The 24,751-nt window shown below is 36.9% G+C and overlaps 1 protein-coding gene across 1 annotated transcript in view; it reads left to right on the forward strand.

Moving 5' to 3' along the window:
* LOC103587571 (chromosome unknown open reading frame, human C12orf55) overlaps nt 1-21,462 on the forward strand; it is a gene marked incomplete at its 3' end in the record, with an annotated part of 124,558 nt that extends 103,096 nt beyond the window's left edge. Inside the window, exons 21-26 of the mRNA XM_008569066.1 lie at nt 2,663-2,818; nt 3,691-3,849; nt 16,600-16,728; nt 17,696-17,774; nt 20,583-20,672; nt 21,336-21,462. Of these exons, the coding sequence (XP_008567288.1) occupies nt 2,663-2,818; nt 3,691-3,849; nt 16,600-16,728; nt 17,696-17,774; nt 20,583-20,672; nt 21,336-21,462 (740 nt within the window). The remainder of the gene's footprint in view (nt 1-2,662; nt 2,819-3,690; nt 3,850-16,599; nt 16,729-17,695; nt 17,775-20,582; nt 20,673-21,335) is intronic.
* Nucleotides 21,463-24,751: the final 3,289 nt, after the last annotated feature.

Genomic DNA, 24,751 nt, shown 5'->3' on the forward strand with positions numbered 1-24,751 from the left:
GGAATTTTGTAGGGTGGAGCCAGTGGAGAGGGAGAGATTGAAGGTACAAGAAACCACAGGTGGTGAGGGTGCTGTGGTGAAGGAGAACTGAAATTCTCCTGGCAAAAATAATTCTAGAGTTACACGTGGTGGTGAGATGGGTCATCTTCAAGTGTGAATTACTAATGTCAGATCCTTTCCTGTTTTATAGGGTTAGAGGATATAGAAAATAGATGGACCTGAAGCCTAAGAGGGAGGGTTAGACACCAAGTAAGGGTAAGGGCAAGGAAGAGAATTTTGGAAACAAAGAAGAAAGACTGAAGATTTCACAGCTTTGCCAATGGTTGGCACTGTTAGCTACAATTTAGAAAAGATGATTAGAAGTAATCTAAGATTAATTAAGACTCTCTCTCTCTCTTTAACCATGGCTGAGTTTGCTATAAATGACCCTCATTTTCAGAAAGTTTATTAATTGAGATATGGGGCCTATTTTCCAACCTTCTGGACATCTATAGTGATTTTGTTCTACTGGTAGAAAAGACCTTTATATGTTAGAACCAAAAAACTTTGCTATTAGTTATTTTTACGTATCTGTGGCATAATATTTCAGCAGCTTAAATTTCTTACTTTTGAACTTATTGTTAAGGATAGTCTTAAATTTTAATTTAAACAGCTATACAAGAATAGCTATTCCACAACCTTTTTGTTGCTATCTTGGGATCATTGTGTAGATACTGAGAACAAATCAATCTAAAAAAAGGTGAGTTCACATGCTAAATCCTTTTATATTTATACCTGTAACATCATTAATTTCCTTTCACAGATTACATTCAGATATTTTGGCAGAGACTTCCTCAATCCTTTTATACCTTTTTCTTAGAAATATTTTTGTAACAAGTGACATTAAAATTAAAGAAGAAAATCTTTTCTGTGATAATATTAAAGGCAATGAGATTTTCTCCTCTCAACAAGTAAGTGAATTAAAGTGACTGAAAACATGTCAATTTCACTATATTTGCTTCTTGGTGTTTCAAAGTCATGTCCTTTGGGATTGCATGTCCTGTGTGTGAGTGGACTGAGAGGCTGTTGCATGACTGTGCTGTTTTGATATTCGATATAGGTTTCATAGGCCTGAGTTCATTTTTTTTCTCTCCTTTTCAATTTATCTTTCTTTCCCTGTGTACAAAAGTAGTATTTATTCAAGACATTCAAAAACGTAAAATATATAAAGTGAAACCCATTGTAATCCTATTACCTCTAAGAGTACTACAATTTTGTTTTCATGTGATTTCTCTAATTTTTAAAAATATGCATTGACAAATCTTTTATTATTCTTACTTACAAAAATGGGATCATGATCAACTTGCTGTTCTGAAACTTGCCTTTTTAACGCGTTTTTGTAATATACCCTGGATATATTTTCATGCTGGTATATATCAATCTGCCACATTCTTTTTAAGTATAATATTGCCTTCCTGTACAGAGGCAGCAATTTAACCTATCCCTATTGATAGATTCTCAGGGTGGCTATAAACATCACTCTATGTACATCTGCAACCCTATAGTGCTCTTGCTTTTAATAATGATCCTGCATTACTCTTTTTAAAATCAGCTTTAAAAAAAGGTCTTGTTTTTAGTAATGATCTTACATTATTCTTTTCATTCCAGCTTGAGGTTCACTCTTCTTTCTCTCTTTCCTTCTTTACTCACCTTATAGATAGGGGCTTTAGCCATTTGTTTTTTTTTACAATTGCATTTACCTACCCATCCACTTATTCATTTAATTAATTAACCAGTAAATTGTTACGTGAGACCATGCCAATTTCTGGGAATATGAAAGTGAAAAAAACATGACCCTTTGCCCAAGACAAGTTCACCATCCTGTGGAGCCCACGTCCTCACAACCATCGATCTGTTCCTACTGCACTGCATTTAGTTTCTCCGTTCTGCATATCCAGTCTGAAAATAAAGACAATTTTAAAGTACTTTCATGAATTTGAGAATGGTAGGCTACCATTCTAGTAAAAACTAGATTATAGACATTTTTCTGGTTACCACAAATACAATTTTCTCTGTACATAATCTGGTATGCATATACAGGAAAGTAAAATATTTTTCCAGGAGAGGGAAAAGAGTAGTAAAGAAGGATTCCTATTCTTTTTAAGTGGCATTTAATCTCAAAACCCTAACTTTACATTACTATCATTTTTATTTAAGGAGCAGAAGTATAAGTAGCAGAAGTCTAAGAGAAGTTTAGGTTTACTGAAAATTTACTATTTTCTCACCAATCAGAAAGGGAAATGTGAATCTGTTAATCAAGCGGGGGCAATACTGCAGAGATGTTATATTATAATTGTTATTTGTTACCATTCTTTTATTAAAAAATAGATTTTTATCTAACTATAGCCAAGATTTCATCTTACCAATAAAAAAAGATCGGTTCCTTTTCTGTTATTAGTGGTACTTGTACTGTTTTACAAAAAATTCTGAAGTTTAATTCTAAGACTGTGCTATCCATATGTAGCATTAGTAGAGAGTTAAAGTTGTTTCTGAATTTAGATTTTCTTTATGCCAACATTCATGTTATTAAGTCACAAGGCTCACATTTTCTACCCTTTCTTCTCCTTAGAGACACTTAAGCATCTGATGTTCAAGTTAAATAACAATGCCTGTTTCTTTACAGATTGCTAGACTGATTGAGTGTGAGAGAGTATTAGTGGCATTGGAACTTAGCAACTTCCTAAATGATTCCGGTTATGCCCTTCAAGCTGTGACTCAATGTTATGGCCTCCTTGCTCCTATAATCTATCACAATATTGCTTTGGTACCTGTTGTACAGGTAAGGATATTCCTCCTCCCCACACCCCCAAACAAGGGTATTTTTGTGAAGGTAACTCAACAATTCATTTTGGAAAAGAAAAGCAATGTATCTCTTACAAAGTACAAATAGGTCAAGAACAAGTATGAAATTTCAGGAGTTAACTGAAAAACATTTTAATAAATTATATGTCTGGGCAAACATAAATAAGGACATAAAACGTGTTTCTCTGAAAACATTCAGCCCCATTGCTGTCCATATTAAATATAGGCAATCTGCTTTTCTAGGTTCTAAAAGCTATTTCAATTTTTTATGTTCTCGTAATGTTATGAACAGCAGTGTTTATACAAAGCATATTGTTAAATCCATCATCTGGGGAAAAATATTTTGGATGACCCAGGACAAAATACTTGGGAGTCTTGGTGATGAAAGAGTTGGTATTTATGGAAAAAGGGCAGGTGAGACCTGGCTGAAGGGATTATATTAGTTGTCCATGCTTCTTAACAAATCATCATACATTTAGTGGCTTAAAAGGATACCAATTTATGATCTCATAGTTTCCGTGGGCCAGGAGGCTGGATACAGGTTAGCTGGGTCTTCTGTTTAGGGTTTTATTAGATTGAAATCAAGGTGTTGGCCAGGACTGTGATTTCATCTGAGTCTCTAGGTCCTTTTCTGAGCACATTGGTTGTTGAGAGAATTTATTTCCATGAGGTTGTACAATTGGAGGTCCTTAGCTCCTAAAGGCCAACTACAGTTCGCTGCCACATGGTCTTCCCCACAACATTGTAGTTTGCATCTTCAGGTCAGCAGGAGAGTTTCTTCCAGTACGCTATGAGGAGTCTTATGTAACGTTTGTAATTATGAGAGCGATGATCACGTCATATTCACAGGCTCCAGACACACTCAAGGGGAAGGGATTATACAGGAGTTGTAAACCAGGGGTAGGAGTCTTAAGACCTATCATCATCATCATCACCATCATTGTCATCGTTGTCATCGTCGTCATCATCATCATCATCATTGATGCAGTTTTTGAGAACCAGGGAGATGTGAGTGAACTCATGCAAAGTCTAAACATTTTTAATTCATTATTGAGAAAACTAATCATAGAGCTAAAGTAACTTAGCAAATAATCACCTTGGAGGGACTCTTTTGAAACATAGATGTGCCGCCTTCTCCCACATTCCACACATCTAGTAGTTCAGCTGCTGAAAAGGTCTGCCTCCAGAGGTCAAAATCTAGGCTCATAGTCGACAGCCTTCTGTGTCAATTGTAAATTGATTAGAGCAGTATTCCCCAGTGTGGAGTATACTTCCTCCAGAACCCAAGGGCATCTACCTGGCGTGGTCCTTTCTTCTTAGAGCTGAGAGATGCCAGATGTCAGACCTCCTTTGGAGGTGGTATCCCAACATGCCCCAGATATTTCATTAATGTGGCAGGCCTCTGAATCTTTGTAGGGCTTATTTCTACATTCTGGAGGGCATGTGTCTTACCAAGGTCTTCAATGTACTTGACATTTCTTGCTCATTAGGTCTAATTCACATGATGTTATCAATGTAGTGATCCGATGTTTTCTTTTGAGAAATGTCCAGGAAATCCAGTTTTTTCACATAATATTATGTCGGAGGGTATGACAGTTATTATTGCCCTGAGGCAAGACTCAAAACACACATTGTCAATCTGTCCAGTGTTAACGGGAACTTCTTCTGGCACTTCTTCCTGATAGGATAGACAAGAAAACATTAGCCATATCAAAGAATGTCTTTTAATGTGCTCTAGCAAAGCAATCACATCGGGAACGGCAGCTGAAATTGGTGCTGAACAGGTTGAGTTCATGGTGTGCACAGTCATCTTCCAGGATCCCACTGATTCAGGATGCCTACAGCTCAGAGAATGGATTATAGCTCTGAGGAAAAGCCTGAGGAAAGGAGTCTCTAACTCCTTTTCTTGTTGTGTTGTTTGTTGAATTGAGTTGTTTGGAATAGGAAGAGATTAGTGGAACAGAGGGAGAGATTTCAGAAATAGGCCTCAAGAGGTATGAGAATGTAATACATGACAGAGTTGTCGTCCCCATCCAATGGGAAGAGAATATTTTTAATAAATGGTGGTGAAACATGTGGATGTTCAACTGAAAGAAAATAGAGTTTAATCCCTATCGTACCATATACAAAAAGTCCAGATGTATTAAAGACTTAAATATACAACAAAGCAAAACACGTTAGGAAAAAATATCCCAGGAAATGACATGTGCAGTCCAGGGTTTGGAGGAAGTCTTTCTAATCACAACCAAATTCCTAGAGAAAACCAAGAAATATGATTAACAAAAGTTACCATAACAGAGAGAGTAGAAATCATATGGGTTTGAAAAAAATATCTCCAGAGTTGATGAAGGAAAAATATATATAATAAAACGTCTTCCAAATTGTTAACAACCTACTGGAAAAATGGGCACAAGATATGAATAAGGAGTTCACATGAGAGTAAGTGCAAGTGGCTGAGAAACATATGAAAACAGGCTCAAACTCTGAACGTTCATAGGAACGCACACTAAATGAACCATGTAAAATCACTGGCGTAACGGAGATCTGTAATCTCGCTTGCTGGTGACAATATGGGACAAAGGCATTTTCATTCATTTATGGGGGAATGTTAATTGTTATAAGCTTTTGAATTTTGGTAAAGCCACCTTAATTTTAATGATATTAAATCTTTATTTAAACAAAATTAAAAACAGATATACCTGAAGTCATTATTCTTCTAGTAATTTATCTTATACAGTAAAGTTTTAATAAAACTAAAAATATATTAATCTGACACAGCGATTCCTCTATTAGTAATTTATCCCATAGAATAAGATCACCAGCTGGTAAAATGTGACTCTTAGTTTCACCCATTGGTTCCTAGATCCATGTGTTTTACCTACTGGGACAGAATACCACATAATGGTTGTCAATTTAGAGTGCATACTGTGTCCTGGAGGGTGGTGTTTCATCCTCATGGGGTATCATCTCAAAGGTGGAGCCTCAGTTGCCACTCATAGTTGGCAACCGCGCATGTGTCAGGGTATTTACTGTGGCATTCCTGGTGGTGGTGAAAAAGCTGGAGACAGATAGAAGTAACAGTACTGCCAGGTTGTAAAACATCAACTGTAAAAGTGTGCAACATGAGGTCCTGGAAACGGCCAAATAAATGATGGTTGATCCACATTAAATAATATTATGTAGTTATTAGAAACAATGAATTAGAGCTATACCTGTAGATCTGAAGGATTTCTCACAAGACATGGTTGAAGGAAACACGCAAAGTTGAGAAAAGTGTGTATAAATTCCATTTTGTAAAAGAACGACAACCTTCCTTCTATGTATGTTTATGTATTTATACATACTTATATGGTTATACGAGCCTCAAGAAAACTACAAAACTACTAGGGTGTTAACATGATCTGGGGATATGGTGTGGTAGGGTGGGAGAGGGTGATTGTGGAGGGGAGGAATTTTTAAAAATATTCAAAATAAGTGTACTGTAGCAACAGTAACAACATTGTTAGAACGGGGCTTGAAGCAATTAATGTGCCCCAAAAGAACCAACATCCATATGTTAATTTGTCCTTTGGGATAATAGATTGCTGCAATCTCAGTTCTACTTTTCTGACAGTAATATTGTTCAGAACTGTGCAGCAGTACATGTGTCGAAAGCTAGCTCTAGGTCAAATTCAGGATCATATAATATGAAGGAAGGAGAATAGGAAGTAAATGCCAGTATTAATTGATTTCCTGGAATGTGAATGTTTAGTTTTAATTTTAGAAGGAACTATTGTTTCAAGTACCTGGAATCACTGTATAATATTTAATATGGCATATCCTCCATATGGTTTTTAAATGTCCCCTGAGCCTGGATGTGATCTTTAGAGTCTTGTATACGTGTAACATTCTGCCAATATAATTTATGATACTTGCCAAAATATGTCTTGCTTTATAGTTATTTATGTACTTATTTTATCCTCTCTCTTAGTTTTCAAGTTACTTTAGATGAATGACTCATCTGAAAATTGAATATATCAATTTTATCTGTGTACAATTCCTTTATACATAATAAGCATTTTATCAATAAATATTGATAACAATAAAATTTTATGGCTTAAAACTCATGATTTGAATAGAACATCTTATAATGAGTATGGATGATATTTTAAAACAAAAATCATTATTCTTCTATTTTTAGATCTTGATAAAATGTATAGTGGTTTTGCAAGGACTACCAAGTACCGTCTACTCGAAGAAAAATATTGCAAGTTTCCAAAGTATACAGCACATGATAGCTTGTTGTATTTTCTACGTAACAAAGGTATTTATCTCATTCTTTGAGTAGTGTCACAAAATTTAGGAGCAGTAATGATTTAGAAAGCCAAACTACTTTTAATCTCAGGACTTAGAACTCTTGAAAAATGGTAGCCCCAAAGCATTTTTAGATCAAAAGCAAATGTGAAGTCTACACATTCCAGAATAGTAATCTGTTGTTGAACTTATTTTTTTTTTTTTTCCTTTTTGTCTTTTTTTACTGACCGGTAACGGGATCGCAACCCTCGGTGTCACGCCCGTACCGGGGACCGGCAACGGGATCGCAACCCTTGGTGTTGCGCCCGCACCGCGCTCAGCCAGTGAGTGGGAACTGGTCTCCACATGGGATCCGAACCCTCGGCGGGAGCGCCACTGCACTCCCAAGCGGCGCACTCTCCAGTGCACCACCGGGCCGGCCCTGTTGTTGAACTTTTTGAATGAAATTGTGATACTTCACAAACTAAAACTTGATGTTATTGAAATAGTATTTGCATATTTTATAGACATTATATGTGGTCACACAGAACATATTTGTTTCAAAACCAATTACATGTTTATTACACTGCAGCCAACCTGTGTATCACCTCGTCAGGTTGTGATCTCAGTGGGACTTCCAGGCAGACGTGAAGTAACTTACCCCAAGAATTGAATTAGGTTGGTGGGCCTTAGAAGATATCAAGAGACCAGGCATCAGGGTTATGATTAAAGGATTATGAGTAAAGGAGGGGTATGATAATCTCATGAAATTAGAACGTTAAAAAAAATACCTGAAGAAAAGAGCAGACTAGGCAGAGTCTAAGGATAATTCTGAGATTGGTGTGCAGGACCCTGAACTAAACAGAGGACAAACTGTAGAGGCTAATTCAGAATGTACCAATCAAGAGTGATGTATCTGAAGGTCTAAGCCAGGGAGGAGAAACAGACAAAAGTGTGGTCAGGACATAAACTGGGTTTTCATTTTTATTTCACTCCTTCATTCAACAAATATTTACTGATCACCTCTCTGTGTCAGGTACTGTTTTGGGCACTTGACCTATGCACAAAGAATTAGAGAGTAGCCGTAGGAGAAGAAGAATGAATTATGGATGTCAGCCAGATTTCTAGCTTGGGTGATGAATGGATGGTGGTAACATAAACAGGGATGCAAGAAGATCATTAAGGGCTGGGGCGATTGGGGAAGGCTTCCCCTAGGAGATGAGACTTAGATGTGCTTTAAGCAAGAGTTACAAACTCAAATGCTTACTGTGACCAAGTAGGTAAAATAATCTGTGAATTGGTTGGATGCGAGACAAGGTTTGTTGGGTTCTGAGACAAACTGGAGAGTAGGTACCCTACCTATAGGCATTGAAATTTATTGTTTTGAAAATGAACACACATAAAATATAATTTCATGAGGCTTTAAGTGTTATAAACAAGAAGAAAAGCAGCTAAGGGAGAGAGATATCTGGGCTTGGGCCTTCTTTAGATGAGATGACCCTGCAGCAAGAGAGAGTAGAGCTAAGGCAGATGGAAGAGGAACAGCTTTGCCAGCAGAGCACATGAAGGATTAGGCAGGAAAACATACTTAAGAGAGTCGCGGTCCATTTTAGCCTCCAATTGAGTAGGGGTAGACCATTCATGTGGAGTAATGGATTCCCAACCTGTTGACTTGAGAGTTATTATAAGAGATCTATTTAAACATAGGTATGCCTAACATTGTTTGTAAACTCCATCGATGCACTCCCACATATTTTGCTTTTCTAAAAATATGTGTGAAAACAATTGAAATAGGGCCGGCCCGGTGGCGCACTGCTACAGTGTGCCGCTTGGGAAGCGTGGCAGGCGCTCCCGCCAAGGGTTCGGATCCCACATACAGACCGGTTCCCGCTCACTGGCTGAGCGAGGTGTGGGAGCAACACCGAGGGTTGCGATCCCGTTGCTGGTCCCGGTCCGGTACGGGCACAACACTGAGGGTTGCGATCCGTTGCCAGTCACGAAAAAAAAAAAAAAAGACAAAAAAAAACAATTGAAATAGTTAACTAAATTTATTTTAGCTTTTGATTAATGAAAAGAATTACTAGAGACATATTTTTATAGCTCAAAGGCTTATAGGAAAGCTATTTATCTTAAAGTAAAAAGATAGAGGAATTCAGAGTACATAGCAGTGTAAGCACATATCCCTGACGTATTTCAGGGTGCTAAAGGAGCCTGAGCAGGCCAGTTGGTAAACCTGAAGGGAGATCTTAGGCCAGGATATCTGGGGAAAGGATATTTTATGGAACCTTATTCACCTTGGAAATAAAAAATAACCACGAGACTAAAGGCAGAGAGGTAAGCTTACTTATTCTCATTTCTTGGCTCAAACACCAGCATTGTATGGTTCGTTAAAAGCTTTAGTTGACAAAATCCAGTGAATGTCCTCAATGAAGGGCCCTATCTGCCTACCTGTTTTATGTGCTTCTCATAGGGCCTTTCCAATTTGGCCAGAGGTCTGAAAGAATGCTGTGTAGCTGGGCTGATTTGATTCATTCGGTCAAAGGACAAAGACAAAGCTTCAAGTTTTAAAATCCAAACAACGGGTTATTTGCAATTAAAGAGAATCAATTAGCTTCAGATTTTTTATCAGCAACACTAGAAGTTAAAGCACTGGAATAATATTTGTAGAATCCCCAGGGAAAAAGGCTGACGTCCAGAACTTAATAACCAGGAAAGATATTCATTTATCAGGGCAAAATAAACATTTTCAGAAGTGCAGGTATTTAAAAAGTATTCTGCCCATGTACTTATCTGAGGAAAACACTTGAGAAAATACTCTATCAAATGACAATTGATTCAGAACAGAAATCCCAAGATAGGTAAAAACAAAAAGCAGAGGAATAATGGGAGCAATGAATCTTGCAATATATGTATTATTAAAATTAAGTAGATAATAATGATGTGACTAGGACTTTGTAATATAAATGCTAAGTAGGGATCCTTAAAAGACTAGAGTCATTCTTGAAAGAAAAACTTATCAATAACCCAGAACTAAAACTTCCGTCATGTTTGGGGTGGGGGGAGGTGTGAGCAGGTAAAGATTCTTGGTGCATGGCTGTGTGTTTTATTATATATGTGTATGTATATATATACACACACACATAAAAATATATGTAGTATAAAATTATTTTCTTTGACAGAATATACATATTTAAAGATGACTCAGAAGAATACATAACCATGAGCAGAGCTTTAAAGCATAGTAGGACTTCTACGTTAATGGGGAGAAAAAATGAACAGGGAGGAATGAGAAAAAGAGGAAGCAGCAAGAAAAAAAATAACAGGGAGGAAAAATGGCTAATTCAGCAAAAGTGAGAAGAAGAAAAAAGAGATGGTATTTAAAATGGAAGGAATAAAATTAAGTGTATTAATTCCTTCACTAAATGCGAATGAACTCAAAAGACAGTCTGACAGAGGAGCTAAAACGTCAGGTTCAATGTGTATTATTTCAAGAGACAGTCCTAAAACAAAGTGACAACCAGTGGTTGAGGAGTAAATGGATAGACAAAAGTACTGGGCAAATGCAAACAATGAAATGCAATTTTCATATCAGAAAAAGCAGCGTTCAGGGCCCAACACATTAATCAGGTCAGAGAGAGGCGTTATGTAGTATCCTTCAAATCTGTTCTGTCAGATCACCGTTCTCTGTTCCTGGATGGCATCTGGTCACTTTCTGGCCTTAGGGCAGTCTCACTGTCAAGTATTAAAGATCGAGTTTGACTTAGAAAACAAAACTTGAATTTTTTTACAACAGTAAATTAAAGAAGAATAAGATCTTATGAAAAATGTTATGAAGGCATTCAATATCACTTAGCAATCTTTCCTAATAAAATTTCTAATAAGTTAGGAGTGGAAGGAAACTATTGAATAATGATAAAGACATTTACTAAAATTTTACAGCAAATATCATACTAAATGGCCAATTTCTGAAGCCATTTTCTTAAAATACAGGCCCAGGAAAGAGATGCTGACCCTTAACAGTGAAACTCAGTTATTTTAGAGGTTCTCTCTCATGCAGTAGATAAGGATATGAAATAATTTTATAATATTAGAAAAGAAAAGTGTAATTTATCTGTAGTTATAGAGGCCTTGAAAGCTCATAAAAATCTAACAGAAAGTTACTGGAATTATAAAGAGAATATATGAAGTGACTGTCTGTAAGACACTTAAAAACCAATAGGCATTTTTTATACTAGCAATAGTCAGATAGAAATGGAGAGAGTAAAACATAATACTTATAATACACAATATTTTAAACTTAACAAAATGTTAAATAATCTAAATAAAAGAACTGTGAAATCTTACTCAAGGACACAAAATAAGATCTGAACATATGGCAGGTCACACCAAGTTCCCGAATAGGAAGGCTTACTGTCTTAGAAATGTAAATCTTTCTTAAAATACTATTTAAATTTACTGCACTTTTATTCATAATTCCAATAGGGTTTCTCTGGGACTGATTAGAATAATCTAAAAGTTTTCAATAGATATTAAAATTTATCATAAGGCTACTTCAATAAAAAATGGTGTTAACAGAGTAATGGGCAAATAGATCAATGCAATAGCATAGAGTCCAGGAATAGCCCCAAGTCTACTGAATAAATAAATTTATGACAATGGTAGCAATTTGATTCACTGAGAAAATGATAGCTTATTATAACTGTTTAATGAAAGGTGCTGATATAATTGATTATTCATCTGAAAGTAAACAAAGCCAGAGTCCTACCTCACACCTTAAGCGAAATAAAGTCCAGATGGACTGAAGGATATTTGTCTGGCCATGGAGTCAGGGGACATCTTCCTCAACAAGGCACAAAATTAAAAAGGTACACAGAAAAAGGCCAATAATTAGATTACATGATAAAACATTTTTTATGGCAAGACACTATAAAGCAAAGCTTAAAGACAAATATTAGGTTGGGAAAAATATATGACAGTTATAAGATTATTAACATTGTCTCAAGGAGTGATCAATGAGAAAAGAAGAAACAATTTTACAGTTTGGGAAGAAAAGAACCAAGTTTATCTTTGATTATGGAGGATGTAATTAAACATTTCAGTTTCTTTAAAAGCCAGAGCAGTGAACAGGTACCAGGTGATGATGGCCATCTTCTGAAGTCAAAGAGGAGCCATTGAAGGGTTCCAAATCCAGGAATGACATAATGAGATATGCATTTTAGGAAAAAGGAATTATTCTGGTTGCACAACAACTAATAATTAGAGGAGGATAAGATCTGAGGCAGGGGATGAGATGATAAACTAAACTACTGTGGAAAAAGTGGGAGGTAGAGAGAATGAAGAGGATTCAAGAGTTATGAGATAGAATTGAGAATCTGAAAATCTCTTGAATATAGGGGATAAAGGAAGGACGAGGAAGAGTCAATAGTAATATCCAGCTACCTGGCTTGGGCATTGGGTGAAAGCAATACTATTCATTGAACGCTGGATGAAGAGTAATTTTGTAGAGTAAATGGGGAGATGATAATGAGTTTTGAACAGATTGAATTTTCGAGTCTATAGGATATCCAAAGAAGTGGCCATTATGTATTTGGACCTATAGGCCTGGAGCTTAGGAGAGGCCAAATATATATAGAAGACAAAGGAGTCATGGTCTACATATGGACTACAATTGAAGTGACAGAAATAGGTGATATCACCTGGGGATAGTGTGTAGAGTGAGAAGGGATTAGAATTATCTAAGAATCTCAAGGGTGCATTTAGTCCGAGGGGTCAATCCTGCTTCTAAACCCTAGGCAAGAGGGAGAACTGGAGAGGTGATTAATTCAAAGGTGTTCTGTCATTCTTAATTCCTCCCCACCTTGAGAATGTTCCTGTTATTAGTTCTGTCATTGTCACATGGTGTAACCACTGAAAGCAGGGGTCCCACACAATGTGAAGCAACCCTTTCTTTTTCCATTGCTATAATTACATACGTACTAATTACTCTTCTGCTGGGCCAAAGTGCACCTTCCAAGGTTACTTTGCTTTAGAGAATATTCATCTGCTTGGCCTTTCCCCCTTAAACTCTTTCATCAATCAGTATTTCCAAGGGAGGGATGTCTTTTTAAAATAAGGGAAGGCCAGTTTGCACTCTCCTTCCAGGACACTGAAAACAACTACTCACTTTACATTTAAATAATGAACAGGGGCTACTGCGGTGTTTTCTTCCAAAACAAAGAAACTCTATTCCAAACAAAGCAAGCAAGCAACCAACCAAAAAATCAATTTTGTTAAGTTGTTTGAATTCCTTGTGTATTCTGGATATTAATCCCTTGTTGGCTGTGTAGTTCACACATATTTTCTGCCATTCTAAATGTCCATCTGTGGATGATTGGATAAAGAAAATGTGGAATATATACACAGTGGAATACTACTCAGCGATAGAAAGAATGAAATTCTGCCATTTTCAGGAACATGGATGAGCTTGGAGAAAATTATGTTGAGTGAAATAAACCAGACACAGAAAGAGGGATACTGCATGCCCTCACTCACAAGTGGGAGCTAAACAATTAAATAATAAATAAATAAGAAAGAAAGAAACAACAATTACAACAATATGTTGAACTTTCAAAAGGAGAGAACAGAACTCAGATTACTAGAGGTGGGAAAGGGGTGGGGGGTTTAGCAAGAAATTGGTTAAAGGTCACAAAGAATGATGACGTTTTCTAATGATGAATATACTTTAACTGTCCTGAGTTGATCATCACATATTGTACACGGGTATTGATATTCAACTGTGTACCCCACAACTATGTGTAATCAATCATGTTTCAATAAGAATAATCAATTCTGCTTATCCAGGTACTGAAAAACATTTTAATGTTGATGGGGAGGAGCCAGACGAGGGAAAGGATGAGGGTATAAGAGAGGAGAGTGACTAGAGCACGATCCCTGAGCACGATCCCTGAGGCAGGAGGCAGTGGGGTCCCAGCACATGTGGTAGGGATCAGTCTGGGCAGGAGGTTGGCCTCTCTCCTCTCACTGGGGGGAAGGGTGGTTGTAGTTAGAGGTGAGTGTGCTGATAGGTTTGTGAATGGCCGATAAGCTAGTTCCCCTTCATTTCCTCTGTGGAAAGGAAGCAAGGTCATTTGCTGATAGTGAGAAAGTGGAGAAGTAAGGGTGGATTTCAAAGATTTGAGAAGAACGGGAGGGTTTGGGACAGCCACTGTAGAAGATGGGAGTGCTCACCTAGAATAAATAGGGTTTCTAACCAGCATCTGGGGCCTGGGGGAGGTTCAAGTCCACCTCTCTCAGCCTTGAGTGAATTTACTCCCTTAACACAGAGCAGCTTTAGGGCTGGCTAAGTGTGTTGTCCGAGGTGCCAGCCATGACCCCACCCTCCTCTTCCCTCACTTGAGGAATCAGTGAAATCCAAGTGGTGTTACTGTAGAAATAACCCCGAAAGTGTTCCGAACATATATTTTTTTAAAGTAACATATTAATGTCAGGATTTTGATATTTGAACTGGTTTTCTCCCAAACTGATATGCTGAGAATTGTCATTCTAGAAGCTTCCTTCAGCCAGACCTATATAGTCTCAGAATCCTGGACTAGTCCTGAATACAGATTTCAGGTGTTCATTTGATATAAACAGCATTGGATTTTCACTTAGAACATGTAAAGCCCAATTAGACAAATGGCTCTATTCCTTTTCTCTATTCTCTTTAAAAAGTTGGTAAGTTTTCCAAATAGTTCAATCTTTCTTCTTTAAGCAGCAGTTTTTTTTTTTTCTAAAAATCAGTGGAATTCCAAATAAAGTTCCACTTCTGAGATTCGTCATCTTAAATGTGTCATTATTTTTGCATTGTTTTAAAATTCTTATGCTAGGCCTGGCTAGTTAGCTCAGTTGGTCAGAGTGTGGTGTTATAACACCAAGGTCAAGGGTTTGGATCCCTATACCAGCCAGTCACCAAAACAAAAATAAAATTCTTATGCTGAACATCTGGCATACTCTTTTTATTTCTGTTCATTATTTGGTATGTTAAATAGAATTGGTCTTCTATTTTTATTTTGATTGGAAAAAATTCTGTATCATTTATTATTTTCTACTAGCGTATTAAAACAAGGAGAAAAGGTTGCACAGTTCTTTACAAGCCAAGGACCTAAATTTGTCAGAAAGCAAAATTAAGTGGTAAAGAGCAAACAATAGCTCATTTCTGTTTTCTAATAACAAAACTTGCTTCCTCTTATACAAATTTTATAATGAGATTGGACTGTTTTGCTGGTCATTCAAGGCTATGCATGACCTAACTCCGTCTACCTTTTCCAAACATATTGCACCATTTTCCTTCCCACACTGTGTTCCACAGTCAGCATTAGTTTAGCATCATTGCCCTGGTCCCATAGAAATATTTCCAGTTCTTAGCATTAGGTCTTATCAGGTCTAAGCAGCCTTTCATTATTTTTCAGCCACTTTATCCCTTCCCTATATAAGAAGTAACAGTCTTTACTTATCTTAAACACTAACTTACTAAACTTAACAGAATATATGTACATATAACAAATTCATACACATTTATTTATACTCTTAGTTGCCTTAAGGGGGCTCACAATGTATACATCCCCTTTCTTTGACCCTTCACAGTATCAGGGTCTATGCAAATCAGATTGCTGATGAGAGAAGCTTTCCTGCAGTTGTTGCTAGAGCCAGGGTTTTAATGGCAAGCGAAACTGTGCAAATAAGGTGGGGAAAGCTGTTCTGGCATATGGCTCAGCTGCTGGGGGGCATAACGTCCTGAAACACGATGGTGAGTGTCAGAATTTATACTTGGCTTAAAATTTTGTATGATTAAAGTATAGGAGAGAGTGGTGGAAGATTATTCTAGAAAGGTAAGTAAGGGCCAGGCTAGAGAAGGCCAAAGAGTAACAATTGATAAAATGGAATGTGGCTGAAAGAAGCAGAGTGGGCCCTTCCCTCCTATGATTGTAGTGGGTGCTTCTCCTTGGGCTCATGGAGGATCTACCAAAAATACCTTATCTCTAGCCCAGTCCTCTATCAGAATGTCTTGTGAATCACTTACTGTTATAAATGTCCACCTAAGACATCTCCATAATTGTGCCATTTCCAGTAGAAAGCAACTCAAGTAAAGAGGTGGTGGTTTTATGGCCCTTAAGAATGACTTTGTTTTAGTATGGATTTCTTGAATGGAAATATTTTCTTACTAGTTAACTTACTACACTAAAATGTATAAGGCTAGATAGCCTAGAAATATGGGGAATTCTTTATTAATGAGATACTGTTATTAGTCCTTCACTTGAAATAGTGAATCATGCATTTTTAATTATAGAGAAATATGACCTGGAGGTAAATTTCCAATTTCTTTAACCAAAACAAGGGAGTTAGACCCCAAACACTTATGGGACTTTTGAGTTTATGAAAGATGATGCATTACACTTCAAAACAGACAAGAGTGTCCAACAGAGATAATTAATAAACATTTTAAATTAGATTCTGCGTTCATGGAAGGAATATGACCTGGCAGTAATAATTATAAATTATGGAAAAAAGATGCTGGACATCGCACCAGGGTGCAAGTCTCTATTTGGTAGTAATGGAGAAGAAGAAATGCCAGAGGAGGTAATTGTGTTTTGTTTCTCATTTTTAAACATATGTTTAGTTGGGTCTTTTAGGGTCATGAACTGGAAAATTGATCACTGTCATATTTACGTGGAAGAAAAATGCTAGCCTCCTGACTAGTTGCTACCACTGGTACTGACAGTCAGTTGGGGAGCAATTGAGAGCTTCCTACACCCAGTTGGACACTGAACTAAAAGCCCTCCAACGTCTCTTCTAAATCTATGATTTTATTTTTCTGTGTGGGTCATTGAATATAGTAAACACATGTCAGAGTTTTATACCTTATTTTCAAAGTAGATTTCTAAAACTCATCGTGACAACTAAATTCTCTTCTTTATGAGACTGCTAATTTTCAAGACTAATTTTTAGTATCTGCCTCCCAAGCGTGGGTCTTGCGAGCCTTTCCTTGAAACTATGGGGTTAAATGTTTTTGTAGATCAAGTTTTGAAATGNGCCTCCCAAGCGTGGGTCTTGCGAGCCTTTCCTTGAAACTATGGGGTTAAATGTTTTTGTAGATCAAGTTTTGAAATGTTAGTTTATTGGGTTTCTGAGATGCAGTAGGAAATTCTTCAAGCCCCTTTAGTGGCTTGGGAGGGTGTAGAGACTCCTGCCCCTGACCCGTTTCAGTTAGAGTCACTTTGTTTCTACCTCTATACATGTTGAGTTTCCAAGTAAGCATTTGTTTGCCAAAAAGCTTCAAAAATCACCACTGCTTTCTTGGGGGTACTTGTTTTGTCTAGAGGGAATTTTGATTAAGCTGGGAGCAATTTGAGATTTTTTTTCCCACCACGTGTTTACTCTCAGAGCCATCAACCACTCCCTTATGTCACCAAAGCCTTCACTCAGGACCCCGTCCCTTCACATCATCGCAGGACAGGACCTCATTCCTCTCTCCTTGGAGCCCCTATTGCAGCTGAAGGTTGTGATACCCCCTTTTGACTAAAATGTAGGGATTGTTAATTTACAGGAGTCGGGAATCATTAGGGCCACTCAAGTTCGCTTTAAGCCCAGGGGCTTGGAAGTTTGGAGAACAGGTCATTTGACCAGTTAGTTCTCAGGCTCAGCCAGAGAAAACACTGGAGGGACCCAGAGTGCAGACAGGCCAGTTCTTAATCCACTAATTACTGCTCCTGTTATGTTTCAATGAAAGGCAAAGTAGCAAAGGCAATCAGTTTAGTTGTAAAGAAGCTCCTTCTGGAAGAAAGAAAGGAAAAAAAGAATAAAAGGATACATTTCTGAAGGAAGGCTGGGAATTTTGAAGATTTTGAGAGACATACTCAGCTGCTTTAAGAAGGATGCATGTATTGGAGGGGGCTGGGTAGAGGGTTGGAAGTTACTGGGAGGGGGGAGAGGGGAAAGAAGCAGCATTTTGGTCAATCACCATGAAACAGTATTGTGTCTGGCATTTAGTTAGAATGCAATAACTGTCATTAAGTATTAATTAGTATTGTTTAGCTATGTATATCATAGTTTTGTCTACCAAGTATGAAAGTATGGAAAAATAATTTTAAGAATATTATTTGAAAATGACAGTTGTTGTAACATGTTAAAGTACATTCTATCAATTCAACCAATGTTTCTAGGGTTCTTCTAAGAAATCTCTAAAAGCTAAGAAGCCACAGCAGATACTTTTGCCTGAAAAAATAAATGAACAGCTGGCCTTGTTGGAGACACACCTACTCAAACTGACAAAGCAATGTAATTATTTTTTTCCCTGTATACTTCTGTTTAGCGTTATGTTTTTTAAAAATGAAAAAATATTTTGTTAAAAGGATTAAGATGAGATTAGCATGTTGTAAACCCTTTAAGGTTCACATAGTACTTGTACATTATGTCATTAATCCTAACAATACCCTGTTAATAAGGAATTGCTAACCACTTTTTAGAAATGTGGCTCGTAAAGATCAACTGATTTATTTAGGATTACATAGCTGGCTTGAACTTGAGCTTGTGTCTTCTGACTCTAAAGCTGATTTTCTCAACCTTGACAGTGTTATCACTTTGGACTGGATAGTTCTTTGTTGTGGGGGATTGTCATAGGCACTGTAGGACACTGAGCAACATTCCTGGCCTCTACCCTTAGATGCATAGCACGTCATCCTCCCAGCTGTGACAATCAACTGGGAGACAAACGTTGTCTCTGAAACTGGATAATTTGTAAAGAAAAAATATTTATTGCTTACAGTTTTGAAGGCTGGGAAGTCCAAAGTCCAGGGAACACATCTGGTGAGGGCCTTGCTGGTGGTGACTTTAGCAATGCAGAGTATGACATGCGAGAAAGGCAGAAGCAAGAGAGACAGAGAATTTCTCACTCCCTTTTCCTTTAAAGCCACCAGAACCACACCCATGACCACCGTCAAACCATCAATGGATTAATCCATTCACTAGGGCGGGGTTGTCACAATCTAGTCACCTCTTCAAGGCCCCACCTTTCGATTGCCATAATAGGATTTCCCAGCCTCTTAGCACTGTCACAGTGGGAATTAAGTTTCTAATACATGGATTTTAGAGGGCACAATTCAATCCGCACCAGTATCCTTGATGGGAAGGGGGCATGGCACAAAATTGAGAACCACTGCTCTAAACGCAAAAATGTAACTGAGAAAGGGACAGTGTGAGGGGTGTTAATGTGTAAGTGGCTTGAACAATAGCCTTTTAGAGTAGAAAGTAGAGTGGAAGATTAGTTTAATTTTAGGATATTGTACTGTAGTAATTTCATAATGGACCAATGTATAAATGCAGTGATTGGTAGTTTGAAATTTGCAGTTTGGAAAGCTGCTTAGAAAACTGGTTTGGTTTCTGGTGATTAGTTTTGCAACATTTTTTAAAAAGGAGGTACTTTGAATCTTCTACAGCAAGAGAGTACCCAAATTTCTCCCAAGCGTGTGGCTCCACTTTTGGCCCCAAGGTCTTTTGGGAACTGAGGGTACTTGTAGAATTCCATGCCCATGCCTCACCTCTCTTACTGTGTGCCTCAGTTGTATCTTGGTGGTCATACTGTTTCAGGATTCCCTGACTTGAATCTCTTTCTTTTTCAATATTTTCCATGTCTTTTTCAAGCTGAATTTATGAACTGAACCCAATGTTCTATTATTCACACAATCAGTAAGCCTAGTTTTGGGAAAACTGTAATTGTCTTGTTACATATAAAAAAGTATAATTCTTAAAATGTAAAGTGCTCTAGAAATGGGGAATATGTATTTTTTGTAATTTCAGTAAAAACATTTTACTAAGAAATGATATAATATTACTAGCTAAATTTAATAACAACAATAATAAAAATAATAGTTTTGTACAGTGTTTTCTGTGTGCCAGGCACTATTTTAAGTATTTTATACACATTTAAAACTTATATAATTCATATATAACAATTATATGAGGAAGATGTTGTTGTTATCCCCATTTTAAAGATAAGGAAACTGAGGCACAGAGAAGCTAACTTCCAAATGTCTCATAGCTAAAAATTGTCAGGATTAGAATTTGAATCCAGCCAGTCTGGCTCCAGTGGCTGTGCTATACTTTACCACCTTTTAAAGATAATTTTATTAAAATGGAGTTAATGTAATTGGTAGGTTTCTGAGTCTGGGGTTTGTTGATATATGGCAGCTGTCGATAAGAATCATGCCTTCAAAACTCTTTGCCTAATTGGTGGTGGACCCTGTAGCTTTTAGGGGGAAGAATAAAAGGATTCTTTTCTCTCCAAAATGTAATGATGTAATTGATATTTTAAGTCACATAATTTAAAGTGAATACTTGAATATTTTCCTATTTTTCATCTTCTCCAAAGAATTTTTTTAATTTTTGTTTATTCATGTTAAACAGAACGTACAACTTATCAATTTTTTTAACCTTAGATGTTACAACTGAACTCTCAGGAGCAGAGGACCCTATATTTCTTTACCCTATAGTTTTAAATTGGTCGGTCAAAGGTGCCATGAAGGAAGGTAGGTGACCTGAATGTGTATATTCTGTCCACTTGACTTACCACCACTGAAGATCTTTTATTATGTGAATTTTGTTTCTGTTGTCTACTTCTAGGCAGAATATTTTGGGTTTTTACTCACTCAGAATAATGCAGTATCTTGATTGCCAAGTAAGAAAAAAGACCTGAATATGTACCTGATTTAAAGTCTGGAAAGACAGAAACTTGATGGTGGCTTATTTTGTAGTGAATAGTGTCATTATGAAGCTTACAAAAACTAGAGCATTGAAAAACACATTAGTGATTTTTAAGTTTTGTAAGGAAATAGCAACATTATTGCTGAATTCAGAGTGAAATATAATAAATATTAAGGTAACTAGTTACTATAATTATCAGCAATTTTTTCCACAATTAGTCATATGTTAGAAGCAAACTTAAATGAAATCTTTCCCAACACTTAGATATTTAGATAATAAATGAAATACAGACTGTGAAGGATTGGTTGATGTTACAAAAACAATAGTTCCCACCATGCTAATTCCTATATTTTTTTAAAAGCGAGAAATCAGAAAAGCAGGTTAATAAATTTGCCTGGTGGACCAAAATGACTATTAGCATTAGTAATCTTTCAGCGCCAATAACTCAAGGTATTGATAACTACATATGAACTTTCTTGTTTTTACAGTTATGAAGTTTAAGCAGCAACCTAGATTCCTGGAATTTTTTACACAAGTTATGCTAAAATGTATGAATGATGAAAGGTTTCAACTTATGGTGGAGATAACAGCTCCTGTCAGTGACTTCTTGAAAAGGTACTTGTAATATCAATTTTATATATGTTAACAACTTTAAAAAATGAGTAACATTGTCACTTTAAAATACACAAGGTAGGCGAAAAAGAGGGTGGGGTACATATATGCAGTTAAAACAGCCATTTGGGAGATAGTGAAGATTCATGTCTGTGGAATGAATGAATAAATGAATAAATAAATAAATAAATTGAAAATATTTATATGACTGAACTAAGAAATGAGAACAGAGCATGTTCAGACTTCTAGCAGGAAATAGATGAGGTCTTTTGCTACTGAGTCGAGATGGATAATAGCATCTCTGTGCCATCAGCTTTCTTTCAGACAGGGTTTTGTGTCCAGTTTTGGTTATTTACCATGTGTCTTTAATTCCTCAATAGTAATGAGCAGAGACATTTCTTGGGGTTTCCATTTGCATATGTGTATAGGGAGTTCCTCAAATAGAAGAAGTAAACCTTAAAGCTCTCCCTCTTATTCTATAAGCCTGAATGATTCTCTTTGCTCCCAAAGAAAATGATAGTATCACTTGCCAATTATAAGAGATGCCAAATGAATCCCACTTTTCTTCTGAAAATTGACAACTGGACTTGTCTTTCACCACTGGGCATAGATAAATCCATCCTATTTTAATAAAAGTAAGCATCAGTAACATAACATCTATTTTAAAATGGCAGCAAAAGAGAAGAGAAGCATGCCCTTAAAAACATACAGGAAGATATTCTTCCTGAAATAGGAACTTCATTTATTAGAACCGAAGCTTAGAATATATGTGCTTTGTACTTTCAAAAGATGAAAGTAGAAATTGCTTCTATTAAATGAATCAGCCCATAGTAATAAGAGAATTGGTCAGAATTAGAGAGTCTCATCAAATTAAAAAAAACCCACTATAGCTAAAATTAGATGTTTAGAAGGTTTCGGTAATATTCTTGATACCAAAGAAAATCAGAAGACACTCACAGAGTGTAGGGAAATTTGGAGGGCTGACCGTGACAGTCAAACCTAAGAATCATACATATTCTGAAAGATAAAGACTAAATGGCTTAGCACATTGAACAGCGGTATAATAAAAGACCTGAAGTTGGAGACTGAGCAGTATAACTGAGTTCAAAACAAAGGTAATACTTTCAATTTTCAAGGCTGAGAAGATGTTTTAGGATGTTCTTTACCAAGTCAGGAAATATAGGAGAAGGTGTAGATGCAATACTTTGATTTCTACTTTGATAGTATATCTATTTTCTATTTGTGTTCATATGCCTAACATGTTTTGGTACATAGAAATTTTTGTCATATTGCAAAAGACAAATATACATCTGTATTTTCCTCCAAATTCATAGTTTCATGATTTACACTTAATGTTTTAATCCATATGAAATTTATTCTGGTATGGGAACTTGAATTAAACTTTAGTTTTTTCCCCAGTTTATCAGTTTCCCTAGTAATATTTAGAGAATAAGCCCCTTTATCACTTATTTTAATGCCACCTTTTCACATTCAAAGTGGATAAGTATACCAATAATGCTTATAAATCACAATGAAGAAATTTCATAAGCTTTTATGTTCTACTGTTAAGTCAAAGTATGTAGAAATATGGGCCGGCCCTGTGGCTCACTCAGGAGAGTGCAGCACTGGTAGCACCGAGGCCGTGGGTTCGGATCCTATATAGGGATGGCTGGTGCGCTCACTGGCTGAGCGTGGTGCGGACAACACTGTGCTGAGGGTTGCGATCCCCTTACTGGTCAACAACAACAACAAAAAGTATATGGAAATAACTGCTGAAAAGAAGGTTAATTTCACAGAAACATAATAAGATTAATTTAATATATATAGCTAATTGAGACTAAAAACTCTTTAAAGCACCCATGAAATAAAAAAATATCTAAACTGAAAAATAAAGCTCACTAGATCAACCTACTAAAATTTGTAAAGACCACCTTCTCTTACAGTACAATAAAACTGAAGTTTCATAACAAAATTAATTATTGACATATATAATTATTGGATCAGAAAATAAGTGTAATTAAAAGAATAGACCCTTCTGAAAATAACTGTAATAAGAAACCCTATATATCAAATGCACCGAAAGCAGCAGTTAGAGGCAAATTCTTAGCTTTAAAAGCTCCCATTACTAAACAAGAAAAATAAAATTAAATGAACTTTTTTTTTTGGAACCAGTAAGGGGATTGCTCAGCCAGTGAGTACACCAGCCATCCCTATATAGGATCCGAACCCATGGCCTCGGCACTACCAGCACCGTACTCTCCCGAGTGAGCCACAGGGCTGGCCCTAAATGAACTTTTTATTGAACTCAAGAAATTAGAACAATAACAGAAGAATTCTTACAAAGCAGAAAGAAGAAAATAAAAAGATGAAAATAATCATTTTTATTTTTTTTTTTCGTTAAATTTTTATTTTGTCAATACAATGTATATGACTACTATGGCCCATCACCGACACGTCCCTCCCTCCTCCCTCTCTCCCCTCCCACCCCAGAATGTCCTTTCTGTTTGCTTGTTGTAACAACTTCAAAAAAGTATAGTTGTTATATCTTCTTCCCCCCCCCCGTTTTATTTTTGTGTGTGTTTGTAGGTGAATTAATTTGTTTATTTATTAGCTCCAACCAATGAGTGAGAACATGTGGTATTTCTTTTTCTCTGCCTGACTCGTTTCANGGAGCGCCGCCACGCTTCCCAAGCAGCGCACTGTAGCAGTGCGCCACCGGGCCGGCCCTGTAGATCAAGTTTTGAAATGTTACTTAGTTTATTGGGTTTCTGAGATGCAGTAGGAAATTCTTCAAGCCCCTTTAGTGGCTTGGGAGGGTGTAGAGACTCCTGCCCCTGACCCGTTTCAGTTAGAGTCACTCTGTTTCTACCTCTATACATGTTGAGTTTCCAAGTAAGCATTTGTTTGCCAAAAAGCTTCAAAAATCACCACTGCTTTCCTGGGGGTACTTGTTTTGTCTAGAGGGAATTTTGATTAAGCTGGGAGCAATTTGAGATTTTTTTTCCCACCACGTGTTTACTCTCAGAGCCATCAACCACTCCCTTATGTCACCAAAGCCTTCACTCAGGACCCCGTCCCTTCACATCATCGCAGGACAGGACCTCATTCCTCTCTCCTTCGAGCCCCTATTGCAGCTGAAGGTTGTGATACCCCCTTTTGACTAAAATGTAGGGATTGTTAATTTACAGGAGTCGGGAATCGTTAGGGCCACTCAAGTTCACTTTAAGCCCCGGGGCTTGGAAGTTTGGAGAACAGGTCATTTGACCAGTTAGTTCTCAGGCTCAGCCAGAGA

This window comes from Galeopterus variegatus, unplaced genomic scaffold (assembly GCF_000696425.1).
Source record: "Galeopterus variegatus unplaced genomic scaffold, G_variegatus-3.0.2 Scaffold461, whole genome shotgun sequence".
Taxonomy (NCBI): domain Eukaryota; kingdom Metazoa; phylum Chordata; class Mammalia; order Dermoptera; family Cynocephalidae; genus Galeopterus; species Galeopterus variegatus.